The 20,873-nt window shown below is 43.3% G+C and overlaps 1 protein-coding gene across 1 annotated transcript; it reads right to left on the minus strand.

Moving 5' to 3' along the window:
* Positions 1–28: 28 nt before the first annotated feature.
* On the minus strand, positions 29–20,864 carry CCDC47 (coiled-coil domain containing 47). The gene is made up of 13 exons (XM_044298808.1): positions 20,753–20,864; positions 15,477–15,758; positions 14,420–14,527; positions 13,221–13,395; positions 12,711–12,832; positions 8,149–8,214; positions 6,519–6,620; positions 6,326–6,436; positions 6,155–6,240; positions 3,615–3,673; positions 3,422–3,531; positions 3,104–3,271; positions 29–2,107 (listed from the first exon to the last, which is right to left on the minus strand). The coding sequence occupies exons 2-13, from the start codon at positions 15,747–15,749 to the stop codon at positions 2,027–2,029; spliced, it is 1,461 nt and encodes a 486-aa protein (XP_044154743.1). The 5' UTR covers positions 15,750–15,758; positions 20,753–20,864; the 3' UTR covers positions 29–2,026.
* Between the last annotated feature and the right edge of the window lie 9 nt (positions 20,865–20,873).

Below are 20,873 nucleotides of genomic sequence, written 5' to 3' on the forward strand. Positions count from 1 at the left end.
CTTTAACCTGATATATAGAACATTAAACGGATGACTGGGGGGGCTGTATTTTCAGATCTTTTTTTTTTTTTTTTTTACTCGAGTGAAATTCAGTTGTGGATCTTCAGGGCCAATGTTTGCGCCATATAAACCTTATAGGCTAAATATCAGTTCGCAAAAATTGCTGCCTTCATTGTGTAGCCAACCAGCGATATGGATCTGACAACACTGTAGTAAATGGAATCGACACACAAGCTGTGTACTGCCCCCTGCAGGTGGGCACTAGGAATAATACTATTTTGCTTTATAGAAATATTTTGCAATAACTTAAATACTTTTTTTTATATTAGATTTATAAAATATTGGGGAAGAGATTATTAAACCTAAGTAGTAAACCTAAAAATCATAGGCCAAGTTATTATAGGATGTACTTGGACAGCCGTGTTTTAGCTGGGATAGAAGCTAACACAACCGCAGCCAGGGAAGTGGGTACATTATGACAACCTCATCTAGGAACACTTGCCCATTTATGCAAGCAATTTAACCAATAAGCAGGCAGGTGGCGAGCAAAGTTTGTTCTTATTTTTAAGGACATGCTATGTGTTTTAACCCCGTCGGAGCCACAACTGTTAGGGCAAATATGAACTTTTTCCAACCTAATGCCATTTAACGTATAGAAAACCTAAAGACTACATTACAGAAATTTGATATACATGGAAACAAGCCCCTAAAAGATCACCATAACCAGAGCAGCAATAGCCTGGTTTACTGGTCAGCAATCTTCTCCACATATTTTACCAACCTGGCATAGCCAACATTAAGGTATACTCTCTAAAAATTTTCAGCAAGACTCATAGATGATTTAATGTCTATGAGATATGAAAAGAAAAAAAAGGAAGAAAGAAATCCAACAGCAAACATTTAAAGGGTTGATAATGGATGACCAGGGAACGATAATGATCCTCAGGACCCTGCCAATCAGCTGTTCCAGGGAGCCGCCGTGCTCACTGAGCTCTGCATAGCAGCGTGCATAGTACAGCGGTTGTGCTTGGTATTGCAGCTCAGCCCTATTCACTTCAGTGGGGCTGAACTGCAACTAGGCCATGTCACCAATGTACGTGATGTCACACGGCCTAGGAAGAGGCCGCGGTGCTAATGGAGCACCTGGCCTTTTCCAATAGCTGATCGGTGGGGTACCAAGAGTCAGACCCTTCATCAATATAATTGACCGGATAACCATTTTCAGGGAGACATAACTCAGATTTCACTTGTCAAATACTATGGGGGAGATTTATTAAAACGGCTGTAAAAGACAACTGACTTACTTGCCCATAACAACCAATCAGATTTTATTTTTCAGAGTTCCTTTGGACAATGAAAGGTGGACTCTGAATGGTTGCAATGTGCAACTAAGCAGTTTTCCTTTACACCAGTTTTGGTAAACCTCTCCTTATGCATCCATGTACTTTTCTTGCCTATGGTCACCCTATATGTAATGCTGGCCATTAGACAATAAAAAAGATTTGCAATTAAAAAATAATACTGTTAACAATCCTAATCTTCATTACTTGACATCACAGAGGTAAAAATTTCGAGGTGAAGGAAGAACTCTGTCCTGTGGTTTTCCTTCTAGCCGGAGAGGCCAAGGAAGGCTTGTAGGGGTATGGCTGGATTGGTGCTCTGTGCACATATTGAAGAGTTTTCAGAACCATGCAGCACTGTTACCAATTGGGCTCATGTTATGCTTCAGGCGAGCTATGTTCTACAGGACAGCGATTCAGTACATTCTTGTCCATAAGTGAGGAGCGGTTACCACTACAGTCAAAACAGTCTATGTCCAAACCGGCCTATACCAAGGTTTCCTGGGAGAAGGTATTGGACACCAGGTCCCTGCTAAAAGGTAATTCTTACATAAAGCTGTATATGGGAAGACAAAGTACCAGTTCTTCATAGCCAATTATATACTATTCCTAAATGAGGTCTCAGTTTTCCCCTGCTATCCTGACTGAGGTTGCAGTTAGAGAGGGGGCAGGGACTGGATTGGCTGTTACATGGCCTTCACTTTAATTTGCTTCATTTTCATCTGCTTTTTCTCTATCTTCTTCTGCTCCCGGCGCTGGGCGGCTTCCTGCAAAAGATACAGAATAAACGTAATGAAGAGTTCATTGCGTCCTGTGCTTAAAGGATAACTGTCACACTTAGACCCTAATTTCAATTTTCATATATGTAGTTACTGATAACATGATAATCCAGAATCAGTTACTATTAGACTGACTTACCCCATATTTAATAAGATTTAGCCCTTAGCAACTAGTCTGCATAAAACTGCAATTTCACTATTCAGTTAAGATGGCCGCCACTGCCCACACCCTGAGGCTAATCCCGCCTGCCCTCACTAGCCAGTAACAATAGCCCCCCAAAAGTGTCAGCAACCACAGCCCTCCCCCCTAAAGGGTTAATCTCCTGCAGCACAAAGGGGTCCTCTTACCACATGTTGCTTTCATTTATACACTGAGCATATGGCAGATCTCCCTTCCCTGGTCTGCGCTGCTCCAACTCTGCATTCTCCAGCTCTGCTGAGTGAGGGAGCGTCTGCCAAGCGCAGGGACAGGGAGGAGTGCACACAGCCCAGGCACTGTTATCAGCTGCTGGGGAGGACCTGGCTTTAATCATTTACCTACAGTCCCTGGTTGTCAGTAATCTGACCTTGCACGCAGCATGCTTCTGCGTGCTCCGTCTATCAACAGATAGACGGACCATGCTACCCTATTTTAAGCACAGGTAAAAGTAGGCAGTACAGGGAACAAAAATGTGGAATTAAGGGGTAATTGAATACACAGTGAAAAGTTGAAATAGGGCCACCAAGGTGATATTAATCACCACAATCCAATACTCCAAAAAAATAAAAATACGACAGTTATACTTTAAAGACCGATCAGCATATATAGGTAATAAAAAGTACATTGCTAATGAAGAGCACCCCCTTGTGGCCAAGCCTGAAATATCACTCTGAAATCTGGCAGTCACAGGACATTATCAGTCTACTGAACAAATTATTATTATCTTTGCGTTTAATTTGCCATGTTGCTTGAGGGCATGTAGATGTGTAATGCTCACAACTCACCTCCAGACGGCGCTGCTTGTCAGGATCCTCCTCATTCATGATGCGCTCTTTCTCTGCTCTCTTCTTCTCCTCGCGTCTGTTCTGTGCGGCTTCTTGCCGCTGCACATGTGTAAGCTTCAGAAAGTTCTCCTCAACTCGGGCGCGGTTCTTATCAGCTTTTTGCTTCCCCTGAAAGTGAGAACCAGGTAGTTTGTTAAACATGAGTCACAGTAGAAGGCAAGGTGATATATATATATATATATATATATATATATATATTAATATATTGTACAGATGATCCATAACTACCATTGAAGACTATCTCACACATCAACTCACCTCCCTGTTCAGACGGAACTTTCTCACTTTGTCAATGCTGTAAATTACCATGTTCATCAGTGGCAGAAGAGACTCCATGTCCCTTACTGATGCGTTTCCAGCTCCAGGCACTAGAGGGTGAAGATGGAAAAGATCAGATAGTTCCCAAAGATTTCCTTGTTTAGTAGCAGAGACAGTGCACCCCTATCCTTACCATTAAATGTAAACAGAAGAGTCTTCTTGGTCTCTGGTAGTTTGAGTGGCTGCCCCTCCCTGAAAGGAAAAAAGTGTAAGTAAGGGGTCCCGAAGCCATAATGGCATACATGCAATTGACTCTAGGCCTGTAAATAAATGACCTCTAATTTCAGCACACAAACAATATAGAAAGCCTATGAAAGATTAAGAATGAAACCAAGTGCCTTGTACAAAATAAAGCACCAAGAAAGTTTTTGGAATCAAATGCAACTTTCTGTGTGTGAATGTAATGATGGCATATGTAAGTGATTACAATATTAGAGTGAAAGTGAAATAAGTTTTTGGGGGAAAACTGTACAATTGAAAGGATGCTCTAGTACTCAGTCAGATGCCTCTAGCCATACGGTTGTGCATGGAGCACACAGTTTCTGTATGGTATCCTGCAGCACAGATGTTGTAGCAGGGCTGTAGATCCTGCACACTCCTAGGTTGCTGGAGCTGGCATCTAAGTTGGTCCCATAAATGCTCAAATGGTGATAAAGCTGGTTAAAAAAATAAAATAGTTTAACTCACCTTAATCCACTTGTTCGCGCAGCCGGCATCTCTTCTGTCTTCATCTGTGAGGAATAGGACCTTTGATGACATCACTGCTTTCATCACATGGTCAGTCACATGATCCATCACCATGGTGATGGATCATGTGACGGACCATGTGATGAGCGTAGTGACGTCAAAGGTCCTATTCCTCACAGATGAAGACAGAAGAGATGCCGGCTGTGTGAACAAGTGGATTAAGGAGAGTTAAATTATATTTTTTTTTAACCCCTCCAGCCCTATTGTACTGAGCATTCTTTCATCAGAATGCTATTGTTTTCCCTTATAATCATGTTATAAGGAAAAATAATAATGATCGGGTCCCCACCCCGATCGTCTCCTAGCAATTGTGAGTGAAAAATCGCACCGCATCTGCACTTGCTTGCGGATGCTTGCGATTTTCACGCAGCCCCATTCACTTCTATGGGGCCTGCGTTGCGTGAAAATCACAGCTTATGTGCACAGCCCCATAGAAATGAATGGGTTTGGAATTAAGTGCGGGTGCAATGCGTTCACCTCACGCATTGCACCCGCGTGGAAATCTCGCCCGTGTGAAAGGGCCCTTATTGTCCCTCGTATCACTATTGGGGGTGACCGATTGTCGTATGTGATGGCTCCCCAGATCATCACACCAGCAGTTGGGGCAGTGTGTCACCCCATAGCAAAGGCAGGATTGAAGTGCTCACCACGAGGCTTCCATACTTGAAACTAACCATCGTGGCATCCCAACAGAACCTGAATTTGTTTCTAAAGATGATAAGATTCCAGTCTGTAGCAGGTCAGGTTTCTCATTAAAAAAAAACACTGCAAATGAAGGCACAATTTCCTTCTGCTAAGCACCTGGAAACTGTTCAGGCACAGACAGGGGTGCAGGATGAATGTGTCACCTGTGTCTGGATGGTTGACGAAACTGTGGGAGCTGCTTATGCCAGTCAGTAGATCAAACCCTCCACTAGAACGGTGATCTGTCTGGGCCGTCTGGAGCCTGTTTGCCATGTGTGCATGCCCTCATGTAAACACTGCTCCCAACACCTCCAAACACCAGAATGGCCTAGTTGGCAGGAAATTTCTTGAAACAATACTGATGCACGCCCATCATAAAGTCTGGAAACTGGTCAAAATGTCTTCAAGTGCATGAAAGTGACATGTCTAGTAGTCAAGGATCTCTCACCAAGAGGTACCCTACCCAAAAGTAGCCTCCGAGAGCCTTTTTTCATAGGGCAGCTGGAGAAGCACTTTTACGCCCTCTTGTGGCAAGTCTCAGTGTCAAGTCAGACGACACCTGTAATCATTTACATGTCTGAGGCATAACTGCGTGCAGAGTTGTGCCACAATCTGACTTTTCTATCTGGGTTGTGTTTTTTTTTTTGTAAATTACTATATCAGGGATGTAACTAATACTTGCAGATAAAAGTCTTCTTAAAGAAGTCTCCCAGTAATATAGAAAGAAAATGATTTGCCCTCTAAGGGTATATGCACACTGACGTGTAGTTCATGCAGATTTTATTATATGGCATTTTCAAGATCTCTCCTCACTGTCAATGAATCAAAACATTCTCCATTACATTTGTGTGGGCTCTAAGCCTCTGAGTATAATACCTCTCACAGCTAATGGTTTGCTACAATTATATCTGGTCTAGATAAATACATTGGGAGCACACATTTCTCTCATCCTGGCTTTTTGGTACAACATATTAGAATTATGTGTAAAATACATTAGAACAGGCTCCAGGCTGCCTCCTCTACAGAGAATCATTTAGAGTGGATAGGAGCTGACAGAAGTGTTTGGCATATACATGTTTTCAAAGAGTTTTCACCCCTAGGATAATATTCATTGCTAGCAAGCAGAGATCCGGCTCCACCCATATACTATATGCACGTTTCCCAACAGGGCCTACATACATTCAGTCATTTAAACAGGGATCCAAGTGCAATGATAGTATTTATTCAGCACGGAATACTTACTCTTGCACAATCTTTGGACCAGAAAATTGGTCCGAGAAATGGATGGATTCAATCTTATCACCATATTGTGTCAGGTAATGAACCATCTGTAGAGAAGACGTGGAGACAATGAGCAGGAGGTCAGCAAGCAAAGCGAAACAGAACAGGATTAATTCATTTTTAATGGCTCACCTTAGTGTCCAAGACACCATCCGTCACCTCCCCCATCTCAGACACGACGGCCAGAGACTCCGGGAGACCAAGCTTGGCTGCAGACTTAGGCTTGTCACTGCAAAACTCACTCTGCAAATAGGAAACGGACGTAATATTAATCCTTCTAAATCCAGAGGCAAGAGTCTAAACTAACCTCTATTGCCCAACTTACCAAGTCCTGCATTTCTTTCTGCAGCCGAGCAAGGGTCTTCCGAGTCCCTGCAGCAAACACAAACGTGTCCATGTCCTCTTCATTCATCGTCACTTTAACTTGCTGCAAGATGACGTGTACAGTAGTAAGAGAAGGAACGAGTAAGGATTTGTACGGACATGATATACAAAGGCTTCACCATCACAGACCTGCATATGAACTAGATATGTCATGACAGGGTTCCAGAAAACAGCAATATCCAGTCCTTTCGTCCACGTTTCCAATTCTCTTTAAGGGTTTTCTGAGATTTTAATATTGATGACCTATCCTGTGGACAGCTCATCAGTATATGATCAGTGGGAGTCTGACACCCGAGTCCCCCGCCGATCAGCTGTTGGAGAAGTCACTGGTGTTCCTGTGAGCGATGTGGCGTTCTCTGTGATTACCAAGCACAGCGCCGATCATTGTGTAACGGCTGTGCTTGATATAGTACTCAGCCCCATTCACTGTTGTGCCTAGGAGCGTGTCGTCACTGAACTAGGGAAAGCTGAGTGAAGGCCACAGCACTACTGCGAGCGCCACTGGCTTCTCAAACAGCTCATCGGCGGGGGTCCTGGGTGTCAGACCCCCACCAATCAGATACTGATAACCTATCCAGAGGATGGTTCATCAGTACTGAAATCTGGGAAAACACCTTTAATGCCAAGTGACCAAGCATGCACAGCTATTTCTCGACAGGGAGTGTAGATCAGGCATGTTGTTCTAATGAATGGTAGTCAGACCTCTATTACTTATAACCAGCGTTTAAGCAGCTGTCGTGAAACTACTACTCTCAACAGTCTACTAACAATCTATGGCCAACCATGGCAGTAGGCTGTCAGGGTGTAATGGATGCTTTTGAACTACACAGACTTTAATGTACCGCAACTTATATCCATGGTGATTCACTGTTATACCAACTAATACACCTAATATAACTGCACTGCCAACCAGACTCTTTCCCAAACTTCATGTGCAAAGTTATGTAGAGATACATCTCAGTGGCTGGCAGGACCTGGGGGAAGTCTCAGAGATTGATGCATATTTGGAATGGAATGGTCCTAAGGGGATTTGGAAGTTAAGATGTAAGAGAATTGGAGCATTTTTGTCCATGTCGAGGGAGATGACCACACGGAGAGGGGGAGGTGGGAAGGTAGTTGGGGGGGGACTGGGAGATTTAATAAAGGTTTATATGATGCAGTGTTATTGATGTGCTGATTTGGAGAAAGTATGATTGATTTTACTGTATTGATATCCTATTGTCATATAATGTATGGTTTATCTGAACAATTGGCTGTATGTAAAACCTTTCATAAAAATGATCTGATTAAAAAAAAAAATGATACATCTTAGACTCTTGTGTAGTCAGGTTATTTAGCAGCATGAGTAAACTGGGGAAAACCCCACGTGGAAGTGGTCATGGCCATCATACTGGTTGTCACCCAGATTATCAAATTGTCAGAAGACTCAGGGATTTAGTAGTGATTTTCTTTTATTCCTATTTTAGGCAGAAAAGTCCAACTATGTATTAATAAGAGACTGGCCTTGACTGATGTGCTGCAAATGGTCATTTTGCTATTGCTCTTATGTGGGTTGCCATTGCTTCACTTACCACTTGATCGCAGGTCGGACGCATCATACGAGCCAACACATTCAACAAGTCTTGGCGTTTCAAAAACTGGAATTGTAATGAAAATAAAAAAAATGTTAAACACACATGAAATGGACCTACAAGGCACAATTGAGACTGGATATTATGAGCCAAAATACAGAATACAAAGTGACAGTCTCTCAATAGTACAGTAGCCCTAGACCAGAGAACGTATATGCAGCTGTTTAAAGGAGTCCTCTGCTTTGGACGGTCCCTTCCTGTTACAGGGCTGCAAGAATGGAAGGGAAGGGGGGCGATTGGCTGCGGCAATCTCAAACTGGATGTTTACAACGAAGGAGCCCAGCGGAGCATCGCCGGCCAGGTTTACTAAACTGGAAAACCATCTTTACTTACATTTTTAAGCTAGACATAAAAGCAAGATAACTGTTGGATGAAAACTCATACATTAAACCAGATATTGGTGCAATGTAATCACTTCTGTTAAAAATGGCCTTCCTGGCGGCTCCTCACAACTTCAGAAGCGCTGAATTAAGTGGACTTAATGTGCCTCTATAAATGGAAAATCCAAGGCACCGGAGCTTAAAAATACAGTTTATTCAATCCATCAAAATATTCCCCTTCAGTGATGTTTCGGCTACATCTGCCTGTTATCAAGCCACAATCCTGTACATAGCAAGTCCCATGGATACAAACAACACATAGCTCCAAATAAGTGCAGTGGTGCATGGTATATTTCATAACTGCGGGATTCATGGCGCCAGAGTGCACCAGTAACATCTCAAATGCAGCACCGCTTTACCCTGTGTCCATGTGACACGTGCTTGTTACATGAACACAGGCTAGAGCTGTGCTAAGTGCCAGTCGCATAGACACGCGGCAGAGAGGTGCAGGCCCCGTCAGACATTAGACGTATCCTCTGTCAGTCCGTGCACCTCAACAGAAATCTATGGCAGCTCTGAGCTTCAATTGAGCCAGTAAACTGGTGTAAATGAAGATAACTGTGTTAAGGTTGGTCACTGCCCCTTTTGTAAATATGGCATAAAAAAGCCGCCTGCTGCTATCTTTTAAAAAACATGCGTTTTAAAAACCAGGCGATTTTTTTTTTTTCCCTTCAATAATCTTTTTATTGTAATTTTATGTTACAGTATATATAAATAAAAAAGTATAACAAATACAAGTCATAAAAAAATAAAAATAATAATAATAATATCTTAACATTCATATTAAGACAAAGGTGTAACATATACGCACATATTTTATAAATGTTTTAAATATTTAGTTTCCCTAGGATGTTTTCTACATTGTACCATTCTGTGTGTTGGAATGGAGTCATCAGATTTTCTATTTTGTGAGTTTTCAAGTGTGTTTCAATAAAAGTCTTCCATTTTTAAAGAAATAATGTGTTTTTTTCCTTGTTATTTAATGTATCTATTCTCTCCATACACGTCATTTATTTCATTTGGGATATCACTTCTGTAGTTGTGGGGGTTGTCTGGTGTATCCAGGAGTTCATGATATATATATTATATTATTTTCCAGTGTACTTCTATATATTGTTGAATGTTTTGCCAGAAGTCTTGAATGTTGCTGCACTTCCATAATTCGTGTTATAGGTCTATGTTTGAAGAGTTACATTTAGGACAGTTTGTTATTCTTTTTGGATTTTTATCATTTTTTGGGATGGCAAATCCTAGATATGCTTTATGTATTATTTTGAAGAATGTTTATTTCCATCTTTCGACTTTTGACCATCCTTCAAATTTTTTTGTATGCTTTCAGCTGAAAAGATGAAGGGCCCATGTCTTAGGGTACTCTCACACTTGCATTTTTTCTTTTCCGGCATAGAGTTCCGTCACAGGGGCTCTATTCCGGGAAAGAACTGATCAGTTTTATCCCCATGCTTTCTGAATGGAGAGTAATCCGTTCAGTTTGCATCAGGAGGTCTTCAGTTCAGTCGTTTTGACTGATCAGGCAAAAGAGAAAACCGCAGCATGCTACGGTTTTCTCTCCGGCGGAAAAAACTGAACACTTGCCTGAATGCCGGATCCGGCATTTTTTCCCATAGGAATGTATTAGCGCCGGATCCAGCATTCAGAATATCGGATCCGTCCTTCCGGCCTGCGCAGAACAGTAAAAATGCGAAAAAATGTCCAAGACGGATCCGTCGGTCCGCATGACAAGCGGAGAGACAGATCCGTCCTTGCAATGCATTTGTGAGACTGATCCGCATCCGGATCCGTCTCACAAATGCTTTCAGTCAGTGGCAGATCGGCGGATCCGGCAGCAAGTTCCGACGACGGAACTGCCCGCCGGATCACACTGCCGCAAGTGTGAAAGTAGCCTTTGATTTTGGATATGTGCACGTGAATAGAAGTTTTTATATAGGTTTGAAATTGATGGACGATTTTGAGGTGTTTTCAGTAAAAGATCAAATGTTGTTTCTGCAGCTTCTTTATCTAGACTGGAGAAAAGAGGATATTTGTGCGTAGGTGAGGAACTGGTTATTTTTTAGATTATATTTCATTTTTATTTCTTTTTCTGTTAGCCATTTTTTTTTCAGATTCATGCATTAGTTGACCCGCTGTGTGGATTCCCTTTTCTTTATATAAGGGGCTGTCTTTTCCAGGAGTAAATTCAATGTGGTTCCATAGTTGCAAGTGTTTAGATAAGAGATACGGTAGTTTGTGTATTTTCTTTGCGACCTCTTTCCAGGTTACCAATATGTCTCTTAGGACTATTGATCTCTTTGCTATTGTCGGCCAGTAGGTGTATTTTGTGTGTAAGAGACTTTTTAGATTTTCTGGAGCTATTAATGCTTCCTCTAAAGGAGTGTTGGAGTAATGCTGAGAGTCCTATAACCAGTCTAAAATGTGTCGACTCAAAAAGGCAATACTGTAGTTTTGGATATTCGAGAGGTTTATTCCTCCTTCCTCTTTTGGTAACATTAGTTTTTGTAGTGTAATTTTTTATATATTTTTTGCTTTGCCATAGAAATGTTGTGAACATTTTGTTAATGCTTGTTATGTCTATGTTTTAATAATATAGGGATAGTTTGAAGTGGATATAGTAATTTTGGAAAAGTTATCATTTTTAATAGTTAACATCTTCCTATTAATGATAGCGGTAAATGTTCCCATTTTTGTAATTCTTCTTTTATTTTTTTGAATAAGGGGGGGGGGGGGGGGTAGTTTAATTAATAAATTGTGTCAGGGGTACGTCTAATTTTTATGTGATGTGTGTGGATACTGGTTTAAGACTTATGCCTTTTGGACACCAGAACTGTTCAGATTTGGGATTTTTTTGTTCTAATAATTCACTTTTAGATATGTTCATATAGAATCCTGCTATTTTACCAAAGTCTTGAATGTGTCAGTACTTTCTTTAATCGTTTTTGTGGTTGAGACATAAATAATATGTTATCTGCAAACATCGCTAGTTTTACTTCTTTTTTGTCAATATTGATTCCCTTGTATAGTTCTGATTCTTCTAATGATCTTGCTAATGGTTCTATGGCCAAATCAAATAGAAATGGGGATAGGGGACATCCCTGCCTTGTTCCTTTATATAACTGGAATGTGGGAGATAAGAACGCTGGCATGTGTATTCTGGCCATGGGTTTTAAATAAAGGCCATTGAGAAGTTTTCTAAATGTTACATTTCTTTGTTGAGGACTGCCCCCAGCCAGGGCCACCTTATATTGTCAAATGCTTTTTCAGCATCTTAGGTTATTAATGTTGGATGTATATGTATAATATAGTTAAAACCTTTCTAAATGTTGGTGACTGCTGCTCGTCCTTTGATGAATCCAACTCGTGCAGGTTTAGGCATCAGAGAGGCTAGTCTATCTGCCATCATTTTGGATATTATTTCAATATCTTGGTCTATATGATCCAGGAATTGTTGGGTCTTTGCTTATTTTTGGTAGTCATTTTGTCTGAGCAATATTAGAAGGTAGCGGTAATTAGCCCGTGTGTAGTATGATGTTAAAGAGCATAGTGAGTGTTGGTGTGATATCATCTTTTAGTGTTTTGTAAAATTCTCCCGTGTAACCGGCTGAGCCTGGTGCTTTTCCATTTTTCATTTGTTGGATAGCATTTTGGACTTCTAGTTCTGTGATATCATTATTAAGCATCAAGTTTTGTTCATTAGTTAGTTTTGGCAATTGTAAGGTTTCAAGGAAAGAATGTCGATTCATACCATGTGACTTTTTAACGCCACATTTCTGGCACAGGGCGATGATAAATCTTCCCCTTTCTGCCTTTTGTATCCATGGGAATTTGAAACGTTCACTTTCTATGTACAATATTGTAATCGTGGCTTGATAAAGGTCATATGTGGCTGAAACATTGCTGAAGATGAAAAGGGCTAAAAGCAGGTTGCATCAGCCTAAACTGCCCACTGGTTTAACTAGGGGCACTATGTAGGTGACCCACCTGTATCATGACAAACGCACTTTATCCCAGTACTACTAACAAACGATAGTTTAGGGTAACGAAGGAGAATATACCAAGCAGCAGTCAGTTCTGTTCAAACGAATAGTATCAGCAGGATAATGACAGCACCTTGAGTTGAATCAGCATGCCCTCGCAGCACAGACGCCCTGAGCACCATAGGTTGTAGATGTGCTCGTTCTCCTGGTTCAGCTTCCCAGTGCTCACTGCATCCTTACTTGTCCCGTCATCCCCTGCAATAAGAGTAGGAACATTTTAGCAGGTTTCAGCCTTTCACTAGTTGAACAAAAAGCTGGCTGGTCAATGGGCGACTACATAATACATAGCTGCACCTCTGGCGGCTCTCAAACCTGGCTAACCTCACCCATTGACCTCTATATGCTTCTATGCAGTTGCTAACCTGACAACCCCCACAACTTATCGATTAGCTACATGATACAGAAGAATGGTGAGGAAGTGGGCATACGTAAGAGTCGCACCATTCACCCAGGTACTCAGAGACCTTCTTTCTCCTGATCGGTTTCGGTCCTACTTGGTGGACCCCCCAGTGAATAAATACTTACCTGTGGATTTGTGACATGTTTTAATGGTGGGACAACTCCTTTAAGGCCTGGCACTTACCCACGAGAGAGAAGTTACTCTCCAGCAGTTCACGGTGAGAATTGAACCAGGCCTGTGCTAGACGGCTGTTCTTATTCTTGCCAATAATGTAGTTCATGATGTATGCCAGAAGCCCTGTTACCATGAGTATTTCCATGTAATAGCTTTCCCAGCTGTTCTGCAGATGGGCAGGGACCTGTAAGAGTGTGATAAAATATAACATGAAAACCAGGAGAACGCAAAAAAAAAAAAAATATTTAAGGGTAAGGCCCACAGGCCATTTCCACAGAAAAATCTGCATTGAATTGATAGAAAAAAAAAAAGTGTGTTACATGCAGATTTCCTGTGGATTTCACACTATGCAGTGAAACCTGCAATGGATATCTGCAGCATAAATTGACAAACTACAGATTTAAAATCCACACTGCTGGTCAACCTATGCTCTCATCCACTTTGCTGCTTTTGTAAGGCTACTTTCACTCGTGTTGTTGTTTTCCAGTATTGAGATCCTGCAGAGGCTCAATACCGGAAAAAAAAACATTTCCATTTTGTCCCCATGCATTCTGAATAGAAAGATCTGTTCAGGATGCATCAGAATGTCTTCCGTTCCGGCAGCATTCCGGTTTGTGTCCAGTCATAAAAAGCGAAAAAAATATGGATCCGGCGCTGAAAACAATATAAGTCAATGGTGATGGATCTGTGTTTTTTTTTTTTGTAGCCTAAAAAAACAGATCTGTCACTCGTTGTACCTCAATGTATTTAGCGACGTTTCCATTTTTCCCGTTTTGATTTCCTAACAGAACGGATGCATCCTGATGTGCAAAATCCAAACTGATCTGTTTAATTCCGGTATTGAGATCCTCTGCCAGATCTCAATACCGCAATTAACAACGCAAGTGTAAAAGTAGCCTAAGGGTACTTTCACACTTGCGGTAGGACGGATCTGACAGGCTGTTCACCATGTCGGACCCGTCCTGCCGCTATTTCGCCGTGCCGTCGCTCCGTCCCCATTGACTATAATGGGGACGGGGGCGGAGCTCAGGCGCAGCACGGCGAAAGCCTCCGGACTAACAAGTCGGACATCCGGCAGGACGGATCCGACATGGTGAACAGCCTGTCGGATCCGTCCTGCCGCAAGTGTGAAAGTAGCCTAAACTGGTATAGATTTGCTGTATGTGTATCAGCCACGTGTGAACATACCCGTAATTCCCTGAACTTACATCTACAATAGTGATTGGCTCCTTGTTTTTATTGGGGCTTCCTGGGTCTATTTTGTCTGGATAGCCTTCAAACTCTTCATCATCATATGGCTCATCATTGTCGCTCTCCTGTGGGACAGAAAATAAAAAATGAATGCCTCTCCCTAAATAAGGTAGAACTTGGAAGCTGTTGATCAACATTAGGGAACTCTAATTTTAGTGGCACAGGTATATGCCATAGTACTTCTATCCTCAACACAAGGCAGACTTGACCCTCAGTGCAGCAAAGGACCACAAGGCTAAGGGTGGATTCACATCAACGTTTATGCCTCCGTTTCACTGCAATTTAGAAAAAAATTATAAAAAAAGGATACAAAAATGCAGCACGGTAAAAAAACAAAACAAAAAAACTATACTAGATATTACAATGGTAATGGTGATCCATGATTGCCATATTAATCAGATTTCTCTAGAAACATATTTTACGTTCGACTCTCTAACCACAGTTCCAGATCTTTTTAGCACAGTAGTAACCTATAGCCACGTTCATCCAAATCTTCTTCAGTTCAGATGGTACTGCTTTTAGACTTGCATAGAGAAGCAGTATTTAAAGAGGTATCTCCAATGAAAGAGAACCATCTCACCGGCGCCACCTGTTGGAAGTGCCTCTCTAGAAGTCAAGATCCGACTTTCCAACAAGTCTTGGGATTTGACTAGGGATTATAGCCAAGCCAGATATCCATCCGTAGACAGCTGTTTCTAGGTGCTTGCCCCTCATCAGTTCGGAGTAGGATTCTGGCTGGCTCAGTGTGATGCCTTGGAAGCAGCTTAGGCAGGGTGCTGAATGTCCTTAAAAAGACCAACGCTGTATGGAGACTTACTGGAAGTGCTCCAGGGTATGAAGACTTATTGGCAATGCTCCAATAGTGACGCTGTAATGGGTAGGGAGAAAAAGGAGAGTGGCAACCACTATGTGTACAGCAATAGCTGGCAAATGTTGATGCAATTTATACAGAGACGGAGACCATTAAAGGTGTGAACATCGATTAGTTACACGGCCTCGTGCACGAGTCCTTACCTGTTCTTCAGCATCCAGTTCAAACTCATCCTGTCCCTCCACCTCTACTGTGGCCTCCTCATCATCCTCCTCCTCCTCGTCCTCATCAGGTGGGTGCTGCTGGTGCGGTGGGCGCTCCGTGGTCATCTCATCCGCTGTGTCTTCAAACTCCGCAAAGTCATTGTCATCATATTCAGCCACATCATCACCATCATCAAACTCCTGGAACTTGGCATTGGAGCTGGCGACCAGGAAGAGGAGGAGTGCGACTAGCAGGCGAGGAGAGGACAACATTTTCACGCTCTGCAAGGAAAGAAAGGGAACATATAAGCTGTTGTTGATGTTGACCAAACAGAATTAAGCAACTTTCTAATACACGGTCTACCAATTTTTTTAACATGTTCTATATCTTGGCCTGCTGTCACTGAATGGGAGCATCAGGAGGTAGAAGGGCAAGGAATAAAAACATTCACTGTATGACCAGAGAGGAAAAAAAAAAAGATCCCAATAGACACTGGTGAACATCTTATCACAATGAAGCAGAACTATCTCTTATAAAAGCCCATTCAATGACTGAAAGCAGGGATCTTGAAAATAATGATATATTAGAAAGATGCAGAAAGTTTTATTGAGATGATTCAACGTGTTCCTTTCATGTTCCTTTTGTTTCTGAGAAGGGACTACTGCACGCTTAGGTTCAGGAATGTGGGAAAGCTGGATTAATACACCTGTGGTAATTGGAAGGGAGCCCTAGCTTTCCAAAAGACACCCGATGGCCTTAAACAGGTTGTCTCACACTAAAGATGGCCATACAGATACCGGTCAGATGAACACTCATTCGGCCAAAGGCTATCTCTCCGGATCCTCCCATACCTATCCATGCTCGGCTGACCATGCATGCCCAGGGAATGGAGAGAGGGGAGAAAGTTTATCTCCCCTCTAGAAAAACGGTCAGACAATTCAATCCAATGTGCCCGACCCTTATCTTCCCTAATATCAGCGATTGGGAGAGTTGGAGACCATACACAGTAGACTTGTGGGTTTGACTGATACACGTCTAAAGCCTCATGCACACGTCCGTGGAACACGGACCGCGAGATACCGGCCTGGATGCCTTCTGAGTGCAGGAGCGCACGGCGTCATTGGTTGCTATGATGCCGTGTGCTTCGTGCCGCTGTACTGTACAGCAGTGGCGGCAGGAAGCGCACGGTGTCACAGCAACCAATGACGCTGTGCACTCCAGGCCGGTATCTCCTGGTCCGTGTTCCACGGACGTGTGCATGAGGCCTTAATGTGTATGGCCAGATTAAAGGGGTAACCCAGCTTTTAGATACTTATGACTTATGCTGATCAACATCAGATCCATGTCTACAAGATGGAATGCCCACCTAAAAAGGTTATCCAAGGCTTGAAATCCCTAATCCCCCCCCCCCCCAAATATGACTGGGCCCCTCACACCGATTCTACTTACCTGGTGACCGCGTGCGGATGAAAACATCCAGTGTCAGGTGATAGCCAGCCAATGGCAGGCGGTGACAAGCCTCCTTAGCATCACCAGCGTGCTGGGACCAGGAGCAGTGCAGGGAGCATGTAAGTAGAATCAGTGTGAGGGGCATTTCCAGCCGCGGATAACCCCTTTAATTCCTATTAGAATATATGAACATCACAGAGGGGTGTTCATTTGAATGACTGCCATGTAATGCTACGTTTCCCCCACACAGGCCACGATGCATGGCCCGCTGCAGCTTTCACCAAGGATGCCATCTGATTGAAAAGGGGGAAAGGACACTTTAAGAAGGAGAACATTTAAATTATGACTGCGAGGAGCGCTATGTGTTAAGCCCTTGCTGTACTGTAATCTGCTTACGAGAAAATCCCTTTGTGTCGCACTGTGTCCTACATAACACCCTTGCTGCAAATTCCCATACATCCTCATTGTCCACGTACAGGGATCTGGAGAGAATGTCAGTCGTGCCGGGAGAACGTTCTTCCAGTATTGCTCTCAAAGGAGGCTGAAAGCAATAAATCCTAGCAAATATTAACCCGTTTGCTGCAGCTTAAAAAAATACTGCTTGCAATAAACATATCTGATCATCTTAATGGTCTCCAACCTATAGTAGGGCTCTCCAGCTGTTGCAAAACTACAACTCCCAGCATGTCCTGACAAGGAGCTGTCGTTTTGCAACATCTGGAGACCAGTTTTCCATAATCCGGGCATTCTTGCATTACTTATAAGGATCTCAACACATAATTGTTGTAGTAGGGGTTGAATGAGATTAGAAAATCATGGCTTTCTGCCTTTTTTTTCGCAGAAACAGAGCCACCCTTGTCCATAGGGTGTGCCTGGTATTGCAGCTCAGTCCCAGTCAGCTGAATACTGCAATACAAAACACAGCCTCATAGACCGAGATGGCACGGTTTCTGGCAAAGTGTCATGCAATCACTGGTGTCTATGGGCACATGCATATAGTAAACATGTTAAATGATCATGGGGAAAATAATGATTGAGGGTGGCACGCTTTTCTGATCCTCCCTCTGCAGTCTATGCTAAATAGGCAACAAACCAGTCACATTGTGGGAGGGGGCAGCTGAGCAAGACTGTAAATGGAGGGGGATGTGAACATACAGGGAGTGCCAGACTGATAACCCCTGGGTGCAGCCATAGAGTAAGTAGGGTTAAGAGCGGGCACAATAAAGAACTGGAGCTGGGACTGGGAGGCAATGGGACTGGAAATGATTACACAGCATCTCACATCTAAATACAGATGCCGAATTTGGGGCTTAAAATATCATGACCCCTCCTAGAGGGGTCAATGGCCAAAAAAACAACTGACAGGGGACAGGTGGTGCCAGAGAGTGATGTCCTCTCCTCCAGAATACACAAAACACCACTGATCCCATCAGACACAATACCTATCTATCTCCACAGTGCAATGACCTAATAACCACCACACACACGGTGGAGGTCTTACCGCTGGGACAGCCCATGATCACGAGAACAGGGAGCGCCCTCCCCAAAATTAAAAGAGTAGCTGGTCAGGCATGTGATCATCCCGCCCATTCATTTCTATGGGAGCTCTGGAGATCATGATAATTATTTCCCAGATAAGGGTACTTTCACACCGGAACTGCCTGACGGATTCGTCAAAATGCATGCAAACTGATGGCATTTGTAAGACTGATCAGGATCCTGATCCGTCTTACAAATCGTTTTTCTGGTGTCATCCGGAAAAACGGATCCGGCAATTATTTTTCTCACATCTTTTTCGGTCTGCGCATGCGCAGACTGGAAGGACGGATCCAGCATTGCGGAGTTTTGAATGCCGGATCCAGCACTAATACATTCCTATGGAAAAAAATTACGGCAAGTGTTCCGTTTTTTGGGCCGGAGATAAAACCATAGCATGCTGCGGTATTATCTCTGTCCTGATCAGTCAAAAAGACTGAACTGACGACATCCTGATGCATCCTGAATAGATTGCTCTCCATTCAGAATGCATGGGGATAAAACTAATCAGTTATTTTCCGGTATAGAGTCCCTAGGACGGAACTCTATGCCAGAAAAGAAAACCGCAAGTGTGAAAGTATCCTAACCATTTTAGGGTAAGGCCACATGGCGACACTAGTCGTGTGCGAGTCTCATGTGGGCCACAACTGTGACCCCGGGATCACATAAAAATCCAACTCTGCTTGATTTTATTTTTTTCAGGGGTCGCAGCTGCAGCACACACATGTTACTCGTGACCCCACTGATTTCTCTGGGATCACAGCTACACTGTGATGCCCCTGCGATCCATGGCCACTACTGTTGCTGTACCTTTAAGGGCCCGACAAGAAGTACTTTCATAGAAGTTAATAAAGAAACAGTCAAACGTTTAGAGCATCCATGGCGAATGTGTAGATCAATACCTCCCCAGCCAAAGTCACCTGGGATCTGTCTAGAGGTTCCCCAGAATAGAGCAAGTACCGTGTGAGTGGGACAGATGTGTGGTATGTAAGGACAAGATCATTTTCCAGGAGGTCCCCTATGTCACAAAGGTTGGGAAGAACTGGTTTAGGTGCATTGGCTCAGGGTAAAGGACATGCACAGTCTCTAATAACCATCAATAATGACACCCACATATATAGCAGAGATCAAAGTGAGGAGACAGATGTGGCACCGCTATGCACAGGACCAGCACTGACATGCCCTTATCAGTATAACCTCACCAATAAGTATGTAGAAGGGGCTGACCATCACAACACAGGTCAGACGAGACTATTACCACCCCTCCCCCACTGTCATTTAAAGGGATTCTGTCACCAGATTTAACCCTCTTAAGCTAGCTGACATTAGCAATGTGCTAATATCAGCTGAACCTAACTAGCCTATTCCTACTTTTATCTAGGCCCCAGTTACGCCAGAAATCGAACTTATAATATGCCAATTAGCCTCTAGGAGCAGAGGGGGAGGGGGGGCGGCGTTATCCCTGCTCCTAGAGGCTCCGTTCTCCCACCTTTGTCACCTCCCTACAAGTCCTGATTGACAGGGGTAGGCAGCGCTCGCATCTGTCTGCCAGCCCTGTGCTCTGGTGAAATCTCACGCCGTTCAACATTCGGCGCAGGCGCGGAGAGGAAGCTGGCAGCCTGCGAGCGTCTTCCTCTAACTGCACCTGCGCCAAATGCTGAACGGGGCGAGATTTCACCAGAGCACAGGGCTGGCAGACAGATGTCAGCGCTACCCCCCCCCCCCCTTCCTGCTCCTAGAGGCTAATAAGCATATTATAAGTTAGATTTCTGGCGTAACAGGGGCATAGATAAAAGTAGGAATAGGCTAGTTAGGTTTAGCTGACATTAGCACATTGCTAATGTCAGCTAGCATGATAGGGTTAAATCTGGTGACAGAATCCCTTTAAAGGATCTCATCACATCAATTCAGGACCTCACATCAATCACCGCCACTTTTCGTGAAAAGTCATGAAAGCTGTCTTCCTCGCCCTCTGAAACCAATCACAGTACAGCTTTCATTTTTAAAGAGCACTAAAAAGAAATGAAAGGTGTGCCGTGACTGGTTGCTCTGGGCAACAGACAAATGTGCCCCAGCCTCTTTGTCAGGTTTCAGGTAAGGTATTACAGTACAATTCTGTACAGCAACTAGTCACAATGCTGTGCCTGACAGCTAATGCTGGGAGTTGTAGTTTCACCAGACAGTTTGCTGACTACTGTATGAAACCAATAACGAGCCATAATACCACCTGAGCAGAATGAAGGCCCTTCGATAACTAGCCATGCCCCACACAACCTCCTCCAAACCGTACCTGACCTCTCCTGGTAACCGTATCTTGCCTTCTCGCCTATTAGCTCACTCTAGGCCGCAGCGGAAGTGGCGTACACTTTGGTAACTCGGGAGAACTCACTGCCCATACCCACGTCACTTCC

Source organism: Bufo gargarizans, chromosome 6 (assembly GCF_014858855.1).
Source record: "Bufo gargarizans isolate SCDJY-AF-19 chromosome 6, ASM1485885v1, whole genome shotgun sequence".
In the NCBI taxonomy this organism is placed as follows: Eukaryota; Metazoa; Chordata; class Amphibia; order Anura; family Bufonidae; genus Bufo; species Bufo gargarizans.

Bases quoted from the DNA above. Each gene is read 5' to 3' on its own strand.
- CCDC47 (XM_044298808.1), bottom strand. From the start codon at position 15,749: ATGTTGTCCTCTCCTCGCCTGCTAGTCGCACTCCTCCTCTTCCTGGTC. The intron at 13,396-14,419 runs GTAAGTTCAGGG...ACACTCTTACAG, and splicing joins AGCCAATCACTATTGTAGAT to GTCCCTGCCCATCTGCAGAA. The intron at 3,674-6,154 runs GTAAGTATTCCG...TTTTCCTTTCAG, and splicing joins GGTCCAAAGATTGTGCAAGA to GGAGGGGCAGCCACTCAAAC.